The following is a 20,494-nucleotide window of genomic DNA, read 5'->3' as shown; positions in this document are numbered from 1 at the left end:
AGGGAAACCTCATAAGGCTATCAGCAGATTTTTCGGGAGAAACTTTGCAGCCAGAAAGGAGTGGCATGATATATTCAAAGGGCTAAAAGGAAAAACATCTACAACCAAAAATACTATACCCGGCAAGGTTATCATTCAGAATTGAAGGAGAGATAAAGAGTGTCTCAAACAAAAATTCTAGAAGTTCATTGCCACTAAACCAGCCTTACAAAAAATGATAAAGTGACTTCTGTAAGTGGGGGGAAAAAAGCCATAGTTAGAAATAAGAAAATTATGAAAAAAAGATGTAAAATATAACATATACATAAAACATGGAGGGAGTAAAAAAGTTTTCTTTGAATATGTTCAAATTTAAGTGACCACCAACTTAATATAGACTGCTATATACTTAGGACACTACATATGAATCTCATGGTAAATACAAACCCCAAACCTATAATAGATACACAAAAAATAAGGAAAAAGAAAATAAAGCATAACACTACCGAAAGTCATCATAACAAGGAAAAGAGAGCAAAAAGAAAAGAACAGAGAAGAACTACAAAAACAACCAGTAAACTATTAACAAAATGGCAAAATGTACACACCTATCAATAATTATTTTAAATGTAAATAGACTAAATGCTCCACCAATCAAAAGACATAGGGTGGTGAAATGGATTAAAAAAAAAAAAAAGACTCATTTATACAATGCCTACAAGAAACTCACTTCAGACCTAAAGATACATAAAACCTGAAAGTATGGAAAACGACATACCATGCAAACAGAAATGAAAAAAAATGCTGGAGGAGCAATACTTTTATCAGACAAAAATGGACTTTAAAACAATGACTGGAACAAGAGACAAAGAAGGGCATTACACAATGACAAGTCAATCTCACAGGGGTATATAACAATTTTAAGTATCTACACACCCAAAATTGGAGCACCTAAATACATAAAGCAAATATTAAGACATAAAAGGAAAAATTATAGTAATGCAATAATAGTAGAGGATTTTAACATCCCACTTACATTAATGGACAGATCATCCAGGTAGAAATTCAATAAAGGAACAGTGTCTCTGTTTGGGGCTTGCACTCACAACTCTGAGATCAAGACCTGAGCAAAGATCAAGAGTCAGGACACTTAACCAACTGAGTCACCGAGGCACCCCAAGGAACAGTATCTTTGAATGACACATTAGACCAGATGGACTTAAATATATACTCCCTGCTCAGCGGGGAGTCTGCTTCTCCCTCTGACCCTCTTCCCTCTCGTGCTCTCTATCTCTCATTCTCTCTCTCAAATAAAATCTTTAAAAAAAAAAAAAAAGATAAAGACACCACAAAAAAGGAAAACTACAGGCCAGTATCTTTATGAACATAGATTCAAAAATCCCCAACAGAATATTAGCAAACTTACTCCAACAATACATTAAAAAATCATTCACAGCACAACTGGGTGGCTCAGTCGGTTAAGCATCTACCTTCGGCTCAGGTCATGAACAGGATCGATCCCCACATCAGGCTCCTTGCTCAATGAGAAGCCTGCTTCTCCCTCTGCCTGTAGCTCCCCCTGCTTGTGCACTCGCTCGCTCACTCTCTGACAAATAAATAAATAAAATCCTGAAAAAAAAAATCATTCACTACAATCAAGTGGGATTTATTCCTGGGATGCAGGGTTGTTCAACATCCACAAATCAATCAGTGTGCTACATCACATCAACAAAGGATAAGAACCATATGATCATTTCAATAGATGCAGAAAGAGCATTTGACAAAGTAAAAAAATCCATTCACCAGGGCACCTGGGTGGCTCAGTTGGCTAAGCGCCCAACTCTTGGTTTCGGCTCAGGTCATGATTTCAGGGTTGTAAGATCGAGCCCCACATTGGGCTCCACGCTCAGTGGGGAGTCTGCTTGAGATTCTCTCTCTCCCTCTCCTTCCCGCTCTGCTGCTCCCCTGGCTCACACTTCCTAAAATAAATAAAACCTTAAAAAAAAATCCATGCAACAAAGTAGGTTTAGAGGAGACATACCTCAACATAATAAAGGCCATATGTGAAAAACCCAAAGCTAACATCGTCCGCAATGGGGAAAAACTGTGAGCTTTTCTCTTAAGATCAGGAACAAGATAAGGATGTCCACTCTCCCCACTTTTATTCAAAATAGTACTCGAAGTCCTAGCCACAGTAATCAGACAAGAAATAAAGGCATTCAAATTGGTAAGGAAAAAGTAAAACTTTCATTATTGGTAGATTACATGATACTATATATAGAAAACCCTAAAGACTCCACCAAAAAAACTACTAGAACTGATAAATGAATTCAGGAAAGTTGCAGAATACAAAGTCAATATACAGGTATCTGTTGAATTTCTATACACAAATAATGAAGCAGCAGAAAGAAATGAAGAAAACAGTCCATTTAGAATTGTGCCAAAAATAATAAAATACCAAAGAGGTGAGAGTAACCTGTATTCTAAAAACTATAAAATACTAATGAAAGAAAATAAAGATGACACAAACAAGACAGAAAGATATCCCATGGTCATGGATTGGGAGAACAAATATTGTTAAAATGTCCATACTACCCAAAGCAATCTACAGACTTAATGCAATCCATATCAAAACAAATACTTTTCACAGAACTAGAACAAATAATCCTAAAAGTTGTATGGAACCATAAAAGACCCCAAATAGCCAAAGTAATCTGGAAAAAAAAAGAACAAAACGAGATTATCATAATCCCAGATTTCATGATACACTAAAGCTATATTAATCCAAACAGTATAGTACTGGCACAAAAACAGACACCTAGATCAAAGGAACAGAATAGAGAGCCTAGAAATAAATCCACAATGGTCAATTAATCTATGGCAAAGGAGGCAAGAATATCCAATGAAAAAGACAGTCTCTTCAACAAATAGTGCTAGGAAAACTGGACAGCTACATGCAAAAGAATGAAACTGGACCACTTTCTTACACCACACACAAAAATAAACTCAAAATGGATTAAAGACCTAAATGTGAGACCTGAAACCATAGAAACCCTAGAAGAGAGCACAGGCAGTAATTTCTTTGACATATGTCAGAGCAATATTTTTCTAGACATGTCTCCTAAGGAAAGGGAAACAAAAATAAACTATTGGGACCATATCAAAATAAAAAGGTCTGCACAGAAAATGAAACAATTGACAAAACTAAAAGCCGGTCCACTGAATGGGAGAAGATAGTTGCAAACAACATACCCAATAAAGGGTTAGTATCCAAAATATAAAAGAACTTACACAACTCAATACCAAAAAGCTAATCCAATTAAAAATGAGCAAAAGACGGGGTGCCTGGGTGGCTCCGTTGTTAAGCGTCTGCCTTTGGCTCAGGTCATGATCCCAGGGTCCTGGGATCAAGCCCCCGCATCGGGCTCCCTGCTCCGTGGGAAGCCTGCTTCTCCCTCTCCCGCTCACTCCCCCTGCTTGTGTTCCCTCTCTTGCTGTGTCTCTCTCTGTCAAATAAATAAATAAAATATTTAAAAAATAAATAAATAAAATAAAAATGGGCAAAAGACCTGAACAGACATTTCTCCAAAGAAGACATAGGGATGACCAACAGACACATGAAAAGATACTCTACATCACAACTCAAGGGAAATGCAAATCAAAACCACAATGAGATACCACCTCACACCTGTCAGAATAGCTTAAAAATGTAAGAAATAACTAGTGGTGACAAGAATGTGGAGAAAAAGGAACCTTGTGCACTGTTGGTGGGAATGCAAACTGGTGCAGCCACTTTGGAAAACAGTATGGAGGGTCCCTGAAAAATTGAAAATAGAATTAACATATGATCCAATAATTCCACTACTGGGTATTTACCAAAAAATACAAAAATGCTAATTTGAAAAGACATATGCACCTTTTCAGGGTTTTGTTTTTTGATTTTATTATGTTATGTTAATCACCATATATCATTAGTTTTTGATGTAGTGTTCCATGATTCATTGTTTGCATATAACACCCAGTGCTCCATTCAGTACATGCCCTCTTTAATACCCATCACCAGGCTAACCCATCCCCCCACTCCCCTCCCCTCTAGAACCCCCAGTTTGTTTCTCAGAGTCCATAGTCTCTCATAGTTCGTCTCCCCCTCCAATTTCCCCCCTTCATTTTTCCCTTCCTATCTTTTTTTTTTAACATATGATGTATTGTTTCAGAGGTACAGGTCTGTGATTTAACAGTCTTACACAATTCACAGCACTCACCATAGCACATACCCTCCCCGATCACCCAGCCACCCCATCCCTCCCACCCCCCACCACTCCAGCAACGCTCGGTTTGTTTCCTGAGATTAAGAATTCCTCATATCAGTGAGATCATATGATACATCTTTCTCTGACTTATTTCGCTCAGCATAATACCCTCCAGTTCCATCCACGTCATTGCAAATGGCAAGATTTCATTCTTTTTGATGGTTGCATAATATCCCATTATATATATACCACATCTTCTTTATCCATTCATCTGTCGATGGACCCTTTCAGTTTTTGCAGCATTATTTACAATAACCAAATTATGGAAGCAGCCCAAGTTTCCACTGATAAATGGATAAGAAGATGTGGTGTGTATATACAGGATAGATGGACAGAGAGATGGACAGATGGGTACACACACACACACACACACACACAGAATATTACTCAGCAATAAAAAATGAAATCATGCCACTTATAATAACATGGATCAATCTAGAAAGTATAATGCTAAGTGAAGTAAGTCAGAGAAAGACAAATACCATATGATTTTACTCATATGTAGACTCTTAAGTATAGAGAACTGATGGTTACCAGATTGGGGATGGGGGGTGTGAAATAAGTAAAGGGGTTTTTAGGAGTACACTTATGATGAGCACTGAATAATGTACAGAATTGTGGAATCAAGATATTGTACACCTGAAACTAATATAACTCTGTATGTTAAGAGAACTGGATTTAAAATTTAAGAAAAAAAAACACATTAGACCAGAGTTAAGAGATATACATAGAACATTCCATCCAAAACTAACAGAATACACGTTATTCTCAAGCACACATGGAACACTCCAGCATAGATCATATATCAGGCCACAAAACAAATCTTAGTAAGTTTACGAATACCGAATTAAGGGGCGCCTGGGTGGCTCAGTCAGTTAAGCGGCTGCCTTCGGCTCAGGTCATGATCCCAGCATCCTGGGATTGAGCCCCGCATCAGGCTCCCTGCTCAGCGGGGAGCCTGCTTCTCCGTCTCCCTCTGCCTGCTGCTCCCCCTGCTTGTGCTCTATCTCTCTCTCTCTCTGTGTCAAATAAATAAATAAAAAGTCTTAAAAAAAAAAAAGTCTCTTAAAAGAATACTGAAATGATATCAAGCATCTTTTCCAATCACAATGGTATTAAAACAGGAATCAGGGGCGCCTGGGTGGCTCAGTTGGTAAAGAGACTGCCTTCGGCTCAGGTCATGATCCTGGAGTCCCGGGATCGAGTCACACGTCCGGCTCCCTGCTCAGCAGGGAGTCTGCTTCTCCCTCTGACCGTTTCCCTCTCGTGCTCTCTATCTCTCATTCTGTCTCTCTCAAATAAATAAATAAAATCTTAAAAAAAAAAACAGGAATCAATTACAAGACTGAAAAATCTGTAAATATGTGGTGATTAGACAACATGCCACTGAACAATGGATGAAAAAATTTTAAAAAACAGCTTGAAACAAATGAAAATAAAATATACCAAAATTTACAGGATGCAGCACAAGCAGTTCTAACAGAGAATCTCATAGTGATAAATGCCTATATTAACAAACAAGAAAGATCTCAAATAAACAACCTAACTTTACACCTCAAGGAACTAGAAAAGGAAGACTAAGGTAAGCCCAAAATTAGTAGTAAAGGGATGAAATATACCAAAGATAAAAACAGACATAAATGAAATAGAGACTGAAAAGAGAACAGAAAAAAAAAAAATCAATGAAATGAAGAGCTGTTGTTTTGAAAAGATAAAAAATACAAAAACCTTTAGCTAGGCTTGCCCCCCCAAAAAAAACGAGGACTTGAAATCAGAAAAGAGGAGATGTTAATCACAAAAATACAAAAGATCCTAAAAGACTACTCTAATACACACATGCATGTGCAATCGAATACTATTCAGCCATAAAAAAGGAAAGAAATACTGCTATTTGCAACAACATAGATGGATCTTGACCGCATTACACTAACTGAAATAAGTCAGAGAAAGACAAATACCACATGATCTTTCTTACATGTGGACTCTAAAAAAAAAAAAAAGCAAAAAAGAAGTCATAGATACAGAGAAGAGATTACTGGCTGTCAGAAGCAGGGGGTAGGGGAAATGGGTGAAGGTGGTCGACGGTACAAACTCCCAATAAAGTAAGTCCTGGGGATGTAATGCACAGTATGGTGACTACAGATAATAATACTGTACTTTCTATTTGAAAGTTGCTAAGACAGTAAATTTTAAGTTTTCATAAGAAAAAAAATGCAACCATGTGTGTTGAAGAATATTAACTAGACTTACTGTGGTGATCATTTCACTATATATGTACATCAAATCATTCTGTTGCACTCATGAAACTAAAACAATGCTGTGTGTCACTTATACCTCAATTACAAAAAATTATGTCAACAGATTCACATACAGACCAAACAAAACATGCTTATAGGTTCTCATTTTTACCTATTATGAATAATGTTGGCTTCCTCAACAACTGCTTAGAACAGTGCTTGTTTTCCCCAGTGATTTAAACACCCAATATCCACACTTTTTCCAGGAAGGTGAGTGGCTACAGAAATTCCGGTATGGCAAGTCACAGGCAGCTTGCTCTGAAAATAGGGCTCACTTGGCACTGCAATGCTTTCTGCTTTTTTCATCTCCAAATATTCCCCAAATTGATTCACTATCTATATATTTAAGGGTTAGAGATTTGTGTGCCTGGTCTTAGTGTCATCTTTCAGTCTCTTCCAAACTGTACTGTATTGAAATTTATACTGTATAGAAATATATAACTTTGGATTTATATTTTGAGACTGAACCTTTCACTGAAAAGGCTTTGTTGTATTTTTAGCTTTTTCTCTCTGATAACTACCATCAGTTGGAAATAGGAAGCGGTAAATATTCACTCATGACACATTACTCAAAACTGATTCAGTTTTTAACTAAGTTTTTATTTTTCATTGTATAAGACAGGCCTCTTAATTCTTTGATAATATGAGATAAAAATGTATTTTTTTAATTTTTTAACTTTTTATTTGTAGTGAAAGAAGCCAGACATAAATGATCACCTATTTTAAATTCCATTTCTATTAACTATCCAGAATAGGTAAATCCACAGAGACAGAAAGAAGACTGGTGGTTGCCAGGGACTGGAGGGACAACGAAAAATATGAAGTGATTGCTTAATGGGTATGGAGTTTTCTTTTTGGGTGATAAAAATGTTTTGGACCTAGAAAGAGGTGGTGATTGCACAACACCATGGATGTACTGAATGCCAATGAACTGTACACTCTGAATGGCAAGTTTTATGTTATATAAATTTCACCTCATTTTTAAGTCCAAAAAGAAAGGAAGCAGCACATGAGCTATATAAAGAAACTAGGAAAAAAAGAAAAATATGTTTACCTAAAAATATTCACAAGAAATATAGGAATGAAAATTATGATCAATATTTGGAAGGAAATTACTAAACTTAATGAAATTATCACCTCTATGAACACAAGACAAATGAAGGTATATCCAGCAGGAAAGGGCAAGATTTCAGGAACTAAAATATAGATAGCAGTGTGGGGGGTGGAGGGTGCTTTTTTTTTTTTTAAATAAAGAATTCTAGAATAATTTAGCACTTTTTAAAAAAAAGATTTTATTTATGAAAGAGAGAAAAAGAAATGGGGGAGGGGCAGAGGGAGAAGTAGCCTCCCTGCTGAGCAGGGAGCTCAAGAGGGCTCCTACCCAGGATCCTGGGATCATGACCTGAGCCAAAGGCAGACCTTTCACTGCCACCCAGGCGCCAGGATTTAGCACTTTTTTTTAAAAGACAATAACAAGAATTGGAGAGGGTGTGCAGAAACTGAAACCCTCATACACTGATGGAGGGAATGTAAAATGGAATAGCCACAATCAAAAACAATGTGGCAGTTCCTCAATGTTAAACAAGAGTTACCAAATGACCCAGCAATTCCACTCCTAGGTATATACCCAAGAGAACTGAAAACATGTCCTCAGGACAATTTGTAAACAATGTTCATAGCATTATTCATCATAGCCAAAAAGTGGAAGCAACCCAGTATTCATCAACTAATGAATGGATAAGCAAACTGTGGCAAATCTATACAACGGAATTTTAGCAATAAAAAGTAATGAAGTAAATACATGGATGAACCTAAAAAACATGCTGAGCAAAAGAAGCCAGACACAAAGAGCCACATATTGTATGATTCTGTTACATTGAAATGTTCGGAACAGGCAAATCCATAGAGACAGAAAATAGATTAGTGGTTGCCAGAGGATGGGAAGGGGGGCTGTGCAGTGGGAAATGACTGCTAATGAGTACAGAGTTTCTTTCCTGCATAACAGAAATGTTCTTTAAAAAAAAAAGTTTAGGAATTAGCGGTGACGGTGGCATAACCTGGTGAGTATACTAAAACTGAATTTTACACAGGTGAATTTTATGTTATATGAATTAAATTTTAATTTTTAAAATGTTAAATTAAAAAGAAAGAAAAGGTTGGTTTGGAAACTGGTCATTTAAAACCCAAGATTCCTTTTTGAATTACAAAAGGTAGAGTGCTGAAATCACTGAAATAAAAGGTAAAATGAAAAGTTCCTTACTAGCAACTCTGAGCCAGCATCTCAGGTTAATGTCATCAGCACTGGGATTCCTATACTGGCTGGTGGTTCGGACTGCATACCTGGAAGGGCTCCCCCTTCTAATTCTCAACTTAAAAAAGTGATTAAATTTCCCAAGTTGAGTCACAAAAGTTGTTTAAGTCTATCTCCTTCTCCACCTGCAAAGTACACCATGGTCTAAAAGTATCAACCTTTTCTCTCCCCTTTTCAGGACTTTCCACACAGATGCTCTCAGAGAAAAAAGAAAACTACTTAGCTAAGCCATAAAAGCTGTGAATGATCTACAGCTATAAACATGATTCCCTCTCAACTCCTCCAACTCTCTAGGCCTGAAGTAAGTATTACTTGGGCAATTTAAGAAATCAAAATTTAAAACATTAGCAAGAATGCCACCAAGATCAACATGCTACTGGATGGTAGTATGCCCTTAGGCTCAGCTTCCCTGTCTTTTCCAGTTTCATGCATTTTAAAGTCAAAGACGCACTAAAATTATTTTCAATGAGGATCTATGAACCATCCACATCAGAATCACCTATGATGCCTGGCCGAACCTAGACTTAGAAAATCAAAATCTCTGGGGATGGAATCCAGGAACTTATTTTCAAAGTGATTCTTACATACACTTAAGTTTGCAAATCACTGTTCTAAAAAGTTAAAAAAAAAAATGGGACCTACAGTCATTTAAGATATGGATAATGTGTAAGATAGAGACTATACCTGGAGTCTCTATGAAGACCTGAAGTCTCTTATGAAGACATCATCACCGCTACTGAGATGTTTACCTGTCAGAACACTTATTATGTCTGGAACTCACTCATTGTACACTACTCCATTAAATATGAATGTAATGCATGTGCTGATTAAATATACAAAACATTAAATGGCATAGATGACAAAGTAGTGGTGTACTTGTATTCAAGTCAAGTAAAAGAGATTTTCTTCAACATACTGAGGAAAATATGGAAAAAAAAGACACTGTTTCTTATTTATTTCTTCTGTACCTGAATAATAAAGGAGTGAATTTCAGCTAATAAAGACCTAAACGGAGACAAACTTCATTAAATCAAGTCTTGAAAAACTAATTTCCCCAGGGCACCTGGCTGACTCAGTCAGTAGAGCATGTGACTCTTGATCTCAGGGTTTTAAGTTCAAACCCCATGTAGAGTGTACTTAAAACAACAACAATTAATTTCCCTTCTGAGTAATTTCAAACATCAACATACAAACACGGCACATACCTATCACTACTAGGATGGTTTTTGCTAGCACACAAAAATGACTTTCCTAACAGTGAGATCTTTACTTTTCTACTCTGACCCTCCCAATTCTCCCAACAGGCCTACTCACGGAAATAAACTCAATTTTGTGTAAGAAAAATCCTTCTTGACTTTAAACTATTTATGCTGACACAAAAGCCCTGATTCTTTTACTGCTTCAAGCTTAAAAAGCATGGAGAATCTCTTAAAAGTATATGGAAAGTTTCTGGTCCACAGACAGGAAACACTTCCAAATTACTACTAAAGAAGGCTTATTTCACCTCCTTTAATTCTATTTTCAAAAACAGATCCGTTTGAATGATAGAAGTCCCAGTGTTTTAAAATATTATCTAGTTACAGTGAGCAATATTCATTCAAAGTATTTATAGAGCACTCACTACACACCCCAGACTGTTCCAAAGCTAGGAACAGGAACACAGCAGTGAACAAAACATGCTAAACAAAAATACTGCTCACAATATTGTATTGATGATTCAGTGTCCAATCATTACAAATACTGAGTTACAAATACTATATGTAGGCAGGAAAGACCAGAATCGATAGCAATCCTACAGCAAACCAAGCAAATGTGTTTCTGAAATAATTTCTATTACTATATTTAAAAGCAAGAAAAAGTGCAAGATGTCTATGGTCTCCAAGGTTTCCAGTGTTTGAATATACTCTATAGTATTCTCTCGTAATATTTATACTCTACACTAAAATACTGTAGCAAGATATAGCAATAGAAAATGGGTAAACTGAAATGAAAACACTTAAAATCAATATACCAAGTAATCTCTAAAATGCATTTCTCTGAACTCTAATAATAAAGTCCTAGGATTCTTTTTAAACCAAGAAAAGCAGTAGGCAGAGAAAATAAAACTTGTACTTCTCTGTCACTCTAGAAATAATTTATTTCTTCAACATTTCTGCATATAAAAAAATATGCTATCTATGGGGTGAGACCCAAAATGGAAAGACCAGAGAACCTTGATGCCCAATTTGGATGGAAGACAAAAACCACAGCTTACTCAGAAAAACTGGTTATTCCTTCCTCAAACCCAGGTACAGGTGGTTTCGGGGTGTTTTTTTGTTTGTTTTCTGCTTTTTGTTTTTTTGTAACTACTTCGGCGTTCCCGGAACCTGAAGGGATTGCACTGCAGGAAGACACTCAGGTGCCACACAGCTGCGGCCTTCGCAGCCCCGACCCCGCAGTTCCAAAACTGACTTCGCAGCCCCTGAGCAAGGCAAGGAGGGGAATAAAAAAACCTTGCCGCCCTAAAACCAACCAAGGAAGGGCTGGCTGGCCCACCACAAGCCCTGTGTGGCCCCGCGTGCCCCGCGCGTCCCCCAGGTGCCCTTGCAAACAGCGGCCCGCTGGGAAAGCCGCGCCCGGTCCCCGCGGACTCGAGTTCAGCCCGCCGGCCGGTCCCTCCCCTAGCCCGCCCCCGGGACCCGCGGGGCCCGCCGCGCCGGCTCCGCCCCTCGCCTCGCAACCCGGCCCAGATTCCCAGGCCCGAAGCAACGCAGCCCCAGGCGAGAAGGCGCGAGCAGAGCCCCGGGCGCCCCGGCGCCCACAGCAGCGCCCTTCCCCTACAGGCCGCAAAGGCCAGCTGGGATCAGGCGCTGCCGCAGCCCCCCACCAGGCCCGCGCCCCGGACTCTGGCCTGGGCGGACGCCGCCCTCGTCTCTTACCTGCGTTCCCACCACGACGATCTGAGGCAACTGGATGATGTCGGCGCCTACCGTGTTGAAGACATCCTGGAGCTTGTTGATAACGGGAATTAGCGCCTCCATGACTCCGAAAACACGGGACCCTCGCCCCGCCGGCCGCGGCAATGAATGGGGCCGGGGCCCAGAGTCCGCCTCCTTCCTCCTCTCCTCCGCCCTCTCCTCGGGAGCCGGCACCCATTGGACCCCGCCCGCCCGCTACCTGCCCCCTCCCGGCAGGCCACGCGCTAAGAGGAAGGTGGAGAAAAACAAAGTCTGCCGGGAGTTGTAGTTCTCGGAGGAAAGCCGAGGCCTACGGCTTCCAGAAGGCTGCGCGGCGCTGGGCGGGCGGAGAGCCAGGAGCACCCGCAGGGTTCACCCGCACCTGTCAAAAGGGTAGGGAGCGAGGCTCGGAGAGTAGGAGAGAAGAGATACATTTATGCCTGTATTCGGGGCGTAACGGGTGTGAAAATGCCGGATATGTACAACACGGAGAAGTACAGCGGAATATCTTGATTATCCAAGATGTCATTTCCTTATAAGGACGCTTGCTTAACAAGGGCGGGTTGAAGAGGCTTAAAAGGATAGCTCATAGCCTCAGGCACCCCTATCAGGTGCACAGGATCTGTAGGGTGATACTACAGAAGGCGTGGGGTGCTATTTTGCAAAACTACACCACCAGCCCCGGTTAGAACACGCGGGTTCTCCAAGATTTTTGTAAAAACGTGTTCAAAAACAAAAAGTGTTAAGAATCTTAGGTCAAGAGTTTTGGAGGGGAAAGGCTGAGCCCTTGTTCTCTATATTCTGTATAAAACTTTATTTGCTGTGGCCTGATTCCTGGCAAAGTGGAGATCTGATAAGTGCCTTACTTGCTTTTTGCTAACTGTGCTTACTGTACTATTCCTAAACGTTTTTCTTTTTAGACAGATCGTACCTCTCCCCTTCTCCAAACCTCCAAATGTTTTTTTTTTTTTTTAAGATTTTATTTATTTATTCATGAAAGACAGAGAGAAGCAGAGGGAGAAGCAGGCTCCCAAGGAGCAGGGAGCCCGACGCGGGACTCGATCCCAGGACTCTGGGATCATGACGTGAGCCGAAGGCAGACGCTTAACCATCTGAGCCACCAAGGCGCCCCTCCAAATGTTTCTTTTCTCGAAGTAAAAAAAAAAAAAAAAAGTAACATTTGAGCAAAGATCTAAAGTAGGTGGAGAGGGGCGTGCGTGGGTGGCTCAGTCGGTTAAGCGTCTGCCTTGGGCTGAGGTCATGATCCTGGAGACGCAAGTGGGGGGGGGGTCCCTGCTCAGTGGGGAGTCTGCTTCTCCCTCTCCCTCTGCCCCTCTCCCCGGATCCTGCTTGATCTGGCTCTCTCTCTCTCAAATAAATGAATAAAAAATCTTAAAAATTTTTAGAAAGGGGCACCTGGGTGACTTAGTCCTTAAGGTCTGCCTTCGATCTTGGGATCAAGACCCACATCTGGCTCCCTGTGCAGCAGGAAGCCTGCTTCTCCCTCTCCCACTCCCCCTGCTTGTGTTCCCTCTCCTGCTGTGTCTGTCTCTGTCAAATAAATAAAATCTTTAAAAAAATTTTTTTAAATAGTGTGTGAGGAGAAAGCCCCTTTCGCTTAATTTTTCTCTGTAGTACTTATGTCCACCTCACATGCTACATATTGAACTTGTTTACTCTCTCCTCTTGCTAGATTATAAGCTCCTAGAAGCCAGGGATTTTTGACTGTTTAATTTACTGATGCATCCCTGGCCCCTAGAAAGTGACAAATAAAATAGACAATCTCAGCCCCCATCTGAGTTTACAGTGTAACACGATGACACCATTATAAATGGGTAAAGTGTTATGACTGGGTATCATAGAACACGTAATAGCACTTTTTCTACTCTGAGGAGAAAAAGTGAAAATTCAAGCAAGACTTTTGAGAAGTCACCAGATTTAATCTCCAGGAGGGTAAGGACCACCTGCAATAGTAGAAGTTGTGCACTACACAACTACACAGGGTCCCGTTCACCTGCACAGCCCTGCACCACAGCCTGAGGAACATGCTCAATTTGTTCAGCAGGACACACAGGAAGTACTGAGTGTTTTTGGACAAGTGAATAAAATATGTAAGCTAAGACCTGAAGGTCCACTAGTAGTGTTTTGGCATCTTAACAAGTTTTATGAACATTCCCTTCTCTTTGTTTAAAAAAAAAATTTCAGAAACAAAGCAAGACAAAAATTTCAGAACCCCAGAAAACAAGGAGCAGACATTTATTCCAAATCCTCTTATTTTCTATCAATGTGATAGTCAGATTTTACCCACTTTGCTTTTCAGTCCTCTACTGATAGAGATTTTCATCTCTTCTTTTTCTCTGAGCAGTCTGTATTCCTTCCAAGAAGAAAAAGCAGACAGAGAGGGCAGGCTCCTGGTGAAGCTCCATGGACATAATCAGTAACTGCTTCATAGGGGCAAGTTGCCCTGGGGCAAAAATGAGGCACCTCCACCTGCTTTGACCTATTTGTGGCACCAACAGACATAGTCTTTTCCTATTCACAAAATTAAAAGAACCAGCATACATATATTCCAGGAAGACAAATGTCATGGATTTTGTGTGGCATTATATATTTCCATTTGAATTATAAAATATCTCTTGGGAGGGAACATCCAGTGCTTCAGGAATAAGAGTGACTGTTTTTTAATTCTACCTTTTTTCTAGGAGAAATGACCACATGGCCAGTGCTCAGAAGTCCTATAACCACCACCACCAGTTAGGTTTAAGCAGCTTTGTCCACTACTTGTCTAGACTCTAGAGCATTGAGTTTATCGGGTGCAAAGGAAAAGTGTTTGAGACTGCAGAAACAGGAAGTGGTAAGGCCTTGGAAAAGTGTGGCTCTGTTTTGATAACTTAAAAAAAAAAACCATAAGGCAGGATACTCTATGTGCAATGTGTTTCACTGGAGACAAACAAAGCGAACCAATATGGATTTTAACATTTTAAATTCAGAATATTCTTACTTGTAGGAGAGCCACATAGCCAGTAAATATGACTTTCCTCATCTAAAGTAGGATAACGTGTTTCTCAGTGGGTTGCTGTTAAATCACATTAATCCATTATCAGCTATTTTTCCAAAGGCTTAAAAAAAAAAACAAAACCTCTTCTCCTTTGGCCATCCCTCCCTTACCATAGGTTTATGATTTAGGCAGGATCGCTTGGTTGCAAGTCACAGACATTTAACCCAAACCAACTAGCTCAAAAAGAATTGATGAGCTTGTATAACCAAAGGTCTAGCAGGACGTTGGCCTCAAAAATAACTGGAACTGGGGGCTCAGGTAGCATCAGAATTCTACCTCTTATCTCTGCTTCTCTCTGCATAATCTACTTCATTCTCTCACATCAATGTATCCCTGTGGACAGGCGAGCAGGCAATGGTGGAAGCTATAGGGATCTCAGTGAGCAAGCCACCTCAGGGCAGATGATGTTGAGTGAATCCGGGAGGAACTGAAAGTAGGTTTTTCCACCCTGTTTCCCTGGTGTATGAGTTTCCTATTGCTGCCTTAACAAATTACCACAAACGTAGTGGCTTCAACAACAAAAGTTTATTATCTGACAGCTCCGAAGGTCAGAGGTCCAATGTGAGTCTCACCTGGCTAAAATGAAGATCTCATCAGGGCTGCATTCCTTTCTGGAGCTTCTACTGAAAAGTCCATCTCCTTGCCACTTGCAGATTTGAGCATGCTCACGTTCCAGCTCTTGTTCCCCTTCCAACATCTTCGAAGCTAGCAATGTCACATGTCTTTGACCCTTCTTCTGCCATCACATCTCTGACTATAGACAAGAAAATTCCTCTGCTTTTAAGAACCTGTGATTAGATTGGCCCACCTGGCTATCCCAGGACAATCTCCCAGCACAAAGTCCATACCTTTAATCATATCCACAAAGTTCCTTTAGTCATGTAAAATTCACAGGTTCCAGGGAGTAGGGCATGGACATGTTTGCGGGGCTGTTATTCTGCCTAGCACATCAGGTTAAGGGGATTGCTCTGGAAATGGACCTGACCCCCGCAGGGCCATTTAGAGGCCTTCCCTCAGAATTTTTGTTTCTCTTCTTTCTCAAAGATTTTATTTATTTGAGAGAGAGCAGAGCGAGGGAGACAGCACGAGAAGGGGGAGGGGCAGAGGGAGAGGGAGAAGCAGACTCCCCGCTGAGCAGGGAGCCCGATGTGGGACTCGATCCCAGGACCCTGGGATCATGACCTGAGCCGAAGGCAGACGCTTAACCGACTGAGCCACCCAGACACCCTCCCCCCACCCCCAAATTTTTTAACTTGAGTTAACTCAAGAATTTTCCCTCTCTGGTTATGGAATTTTAAGGATGTGAGTCACTGTCTCCAGAGATCATGTTTCCTACCACATGGAAAAATTGGTTTTGGAAAATAGATCCCTTATTCACCATAAAAAAATTTCCCAAATCCAACATTGTCCTATACTTCTAAATGTACATATATAATCTAGGAAATCTAATCCCCATATTTAATCACTCCTTTTCCTCCTTGCCCTTCTCACATTGTATTATTAAAGTTATTAAGTGCTTGCTGGGGGTGAAAGCATTTTACTCTGTGGGATTGCTGTACAGATGTGGCCACTGAGGCTTCAGGGATTTATTTATAAAGTGATACATTGACATAGCTAGTATGTGGCAGAGCTGTGATCAAAACAGGCTATTTGGCCAACTCCTAACCTTTACACATACTGCCTAGTTTCTTCATTCATTCCCTCACTTATTCAACACATATTTATCATGTACCTATTAGACATTTGGGTCTTAGCCATGCACTGTATTTGCTAAAGGGAGGGGGGTCCTGCGGACATGACAATAGCATGCCCTTCCCCACTAGTCAGCAGTGAGCTGAAGGAGGGCAGAAGTGGTGTCTTATATAGCTAGTTATCTCCACTACCAAGTATGATGCTTGTTACATTGTACCACTCTAGTGAAGGGGGGTGGGTTCCTTTTGCTTTACTTGGAAAGTCTGGAATAGCAAGGATTTAAGCAGGTCTGAAATGGTAGAATTGCAACTAGGATTTGCAGTTAAACCCAGCCAAGACATATGAGGCTGGCCTGGCAGAGGACTCATCAGAATAGCTGCCAAATTGTTTTGCTAGGAAGTAGGTAGGCTTTGTTCTAACTTAATAACCCTAATGAGAGAAGGTTCATTTTGAATTAAATTAATAACTGGAAATTATTAATAGCTCTTGCAGGCCATCCAGACTTTTTTAATAGCATAATTGTCCGATATCATTTTATGCCAACATTTTGATCATCAGTCATAGCCAAGCTGCCACTATCCATGCCTTCAAATCATAGTGGACCGTGCAGATCTAATGTTAACATAAAATACACAACTCTGATGGGGAAGCGTCTTTGTTATATTTTGGAAACTGTCTGTATTTTGGAAAGACGATAAGGAAAACAGCTTTAATCAATTTGCACTACTCCCTAGGCCTCAAGCTTAACACATACTTTGTCAGCAGGGGCAGGAAAATTGTCCACAGATGGTGGGGCAGGTCAGGTGGTTCAGCAGCCAACAATGAAATCTGGGGAGATATTGACAGCCCAGGAGAGGGCAGTGTGACAACATAATTAAGAGTAATAGAGCCGGCTCCTCTCCTTAGCTGTCTTCTCTTTCTCCATACCAATTCACCGATGGAACTTGGCCATTTTTTTAATCCTCCCACCCTCAAAACATAAAACATGTATATTTCACTAACTGTTTGAGACATAGAGTGACTTTCCATCAGGGCAATGGCAACAACTGAAAATTACTACCTTTCTCACCTTGTCTATGGGAATTTCTCACTGGCCTCTTTACAACTGCATTCCAGGTTCCCAAAATGTTGTTTGGCATTCTTAGAAGCTCCATAAATCTCCTCTATCCTCTGTTCTTCAGACTTCCTTTATATCTTCCCTAATACCAACTCAATTAGCTCACACTTTTTGGTAAAGCGAAATCTAGCTTTTCAGTCCTTGGTTAGCTACCTTTGCATCCAAAGACTTACTAGTACACTGTGGTAAACAAAAGGGACTTCTACTCAATTTCTTCCATTAGTAGCCAGGCCTAGTATAGACTTTGAACATCTTTCCTTTCTAATTGCCCAGTCCATCTAACCAGTAGTGGGTAGCAGGAGTCCATTGAGTTTATAAGATCCAATTTTATAAACATGCCACACAATTGTAATGGATGATAAAACTTATACATCAATGATATGATTAGTAAAATTAGTGAATAAGACAGTATATCATAAAGTACTAAGTACAGTATGTATAATATATATAAAGGTTTATCCAACAGTTGACTTATGTTTCTTTCTGATGGATTTTATTCTAATTCCTCTTCAGTTACTGAATTTTGACAAAATGGATGGATGGATGGATGATAGAATGAATGATTGATGTTTTGCATACTAAAAATCCTTAATCTGGGCTAGTCAGAGACTAACAAGTTATTTTAGAACTAGTACGGAATGAGGAAAATTTTTCTGAATTAATCAACCTCTTTAAGAAGTTTTACTTACTCCCAACCCCTGATCTATGATATAGGGTAATAATGTAACTACTAAGGATGTGACCTACTCCCTAAACAGAAGTTTTTAAACAGAATTAGCAGTCGTAGTAAGTTAATGGAAAGATAGAAAATGGTGTACCCAAAACCCAGAGAGCAGTTTCAAATGTGTGCCACTATTCACACCAGTAGCAAACAAAAATGAAAATAAAAAGAACTATTAATTACTAAATTAGGTACAAAAGATCCAAAAGTGAACAAAACACATCCATTGGCATTCTTCAAAACTTTTTTTCTTTCCCTCTCCTCAAGAAGAAAACAGGCAAGTGGTCAGAATTAATCTAAGTCAGCATGTAGGAAAGAGACCTTGCTTGGGCTTCCTGGATGAAAGAATGAACAGGAGTTGACCAAAGAGGAAGAGAAAGGACTTCCAAACCAAGCATAAGGAGCAGCTTGTGCAAAAATGAAGAGGAAGGAAAGCACATGATGCATTCTCAATGCTTTAAATAGTTTCGTATGGCTAAATATAGGGCATGAGGGTCTGTAGGGGAGTGCTATGTGGCCAGACTAATAGCTTGTCAGTCAGAGGTGAACTCATGAGAGTGAGGAGAGAGAGATGGATCCTCAGGGTAAGGGAGAAAAATCAGAAGAGTGCAAAGAGACACAGTATCTTATGAGTTTTATAAAGGTCAGCCACATCCCACTGGATTGGGACGAGGTAAGGGAGAATGGGAAACCAGATAGGGAGTGTCACAGTAATCCAGGTCAGAGAGAATGGTAATGGATACTAGAATGGGAATAATGGAGGTGGGTTGGTGGAACTGGAGAAATTTGGAATAGATGAATTTGTCCAGATAATATAAAGGAAAAAAAAATGGCCAAGGGCAGATTGGGCAGTAGGAACATCTAAGAGGAGACAGAAGAAGGATGTTAAAGAAACTATAAAATAGTGACCTGAAAACATAAAAGGAAAAATTTTTTACTTGTGCAAAATGTATTTTAACCTCTTTCTTGTGGGCTTTTCTTTGCTTTAGAAGCTAAAAACTACATTTCTCAATATCTTTATAGCTCAGTGTTCCATATATAATTTTAGTTCCATAAAACAGGTGCATTCACTCAAGGCTTAAATTCTGATCTAAATTATGAGAAGATGACAAGTTACACAAGGTGTCCATTTTGCTTGTGCAGACGTGATTCTAGAGTTAATGGTTCTGATGATGTTTTCCGAGTCTCAGATAGTGGCTAAGGTGAGGAGATCCTGAGAGCCAGCTCCTAATTGTGGTAAATGTATCAGTAACTCTTGGTGCCCGGTTTTTCTGGGAGTAATTCCTGGATGTGTAGCCTAGAGCTCATTTTCAAGTCATTCTAGCAAATTCATAAACATCTAATTCCATGCATTAAATCTCTTTCTGCATAAACTTGATGAGTGTATTCATTTCCTAGGGCTGCTGTAGCAAAGTACCACTAACTCATTGGTGTAGGAAAATAGAAATTTGGGGCGCCTGGCTGGCTCAGTTGTAGATCATATGACTCTTGATCTCAGAGTCATAAGTTTGAGCCCCATGTTGGGTTTAGAGGTTACTTTAAAAAAGAAAGAAAGAAAGAAAGAAAAATATAAATTTATTGTCTCATAATTCTAGAAGCTAGAAATCCAAAATCCAGTTGTCAGCAGGATTGGTTCCTTTTAAGGGCCATGGGGGAGAATCTATTCCATGCTCTTTTCTAACTTTTGGCGACCCCAAGTGTTTATGGCAACATTAGTCCAATCTCTGCCTCCACCTTCACATGGCAATCTGCATCCCACGTGTGTTCACACCATCCTCCTTCTGTGGGTGTCTGTCTCTGTGTCCAAATGTCCTCCTTTTATGAAGACACCAGTCATTATTGGATTAGGACTCACTCTAATGACCTCATGTTAAGAGAAGACTGAAGAGGGTGCCTGCTGGCTTTCTCAGTTGGTGGAATGTAAGACTCTTGATCTTGGAGTTGCAGGTTCAACCCCCACGTTGGGTGTAAAGATTACTTAAAAATAAAATCTTTAAAAAGAAAAAAAAAAGAGAAGACAGAAGAAGAATTTTAACTCAAAGGAATTCTAATTTGGTTACCTCCGTAAAGACC

The 20,494-nt window shown here is 39.9% G+C and overlaps 1 protein-coding gene across 4 annotated transcripts in view; it reads right to left on the bottom strand.

The window, feature by feature from the left end:
- DNM1L (dynamin 1L) overlaps positions 1–12,027 on the bottom strand; it is a 49,766-nt gene extending 37,739 nt beyond the window's left edge. For 3 of the 4 annotated variants that reach the window (XM_028113181.2, XM_028113178.2, XM_028113179.2), the window contains exon 1: positions 11,816–12,005. In XM_028113181.2, the coding sequence (XP_027968982.1) occupies positions 11,816–11,917 (102 nt within the window). In that variant the 5' untranslated portion in view covers positions 11,918–12,005. Of the gene's footprint in view, positions 1–11,815 lie in introns of all 4 variants that reach the window. The other variant, XM_028113177.2, reaches the window with a different exon arrangement.
- Positions 12,028–20,494: the final 8,467 nt, after the last annotated feature.

This window comes from Eumetopias jubatus, unplaced genomic scaffold, assembly GCF_037043125.1.
Source record: "Eumetopias jubatus isolate StellerSeaLion01/CBP00866 unplaced genomic scaffold, mEumJub1_p1.0 scaffold_8, whole genome shotgun sequence".
Taxonomy (NCBI): domain Eukaryota; kingdom Metazoa; phylum Chordata; class Mammalia; order Carnivora; family Otariidae; genus Eumetopias; species Eumetopias jubatus.
Note: the sequence above shows the minus strand (reverse complement) of the source record. Positions and strands in the feature narration are given on the sequence as shown.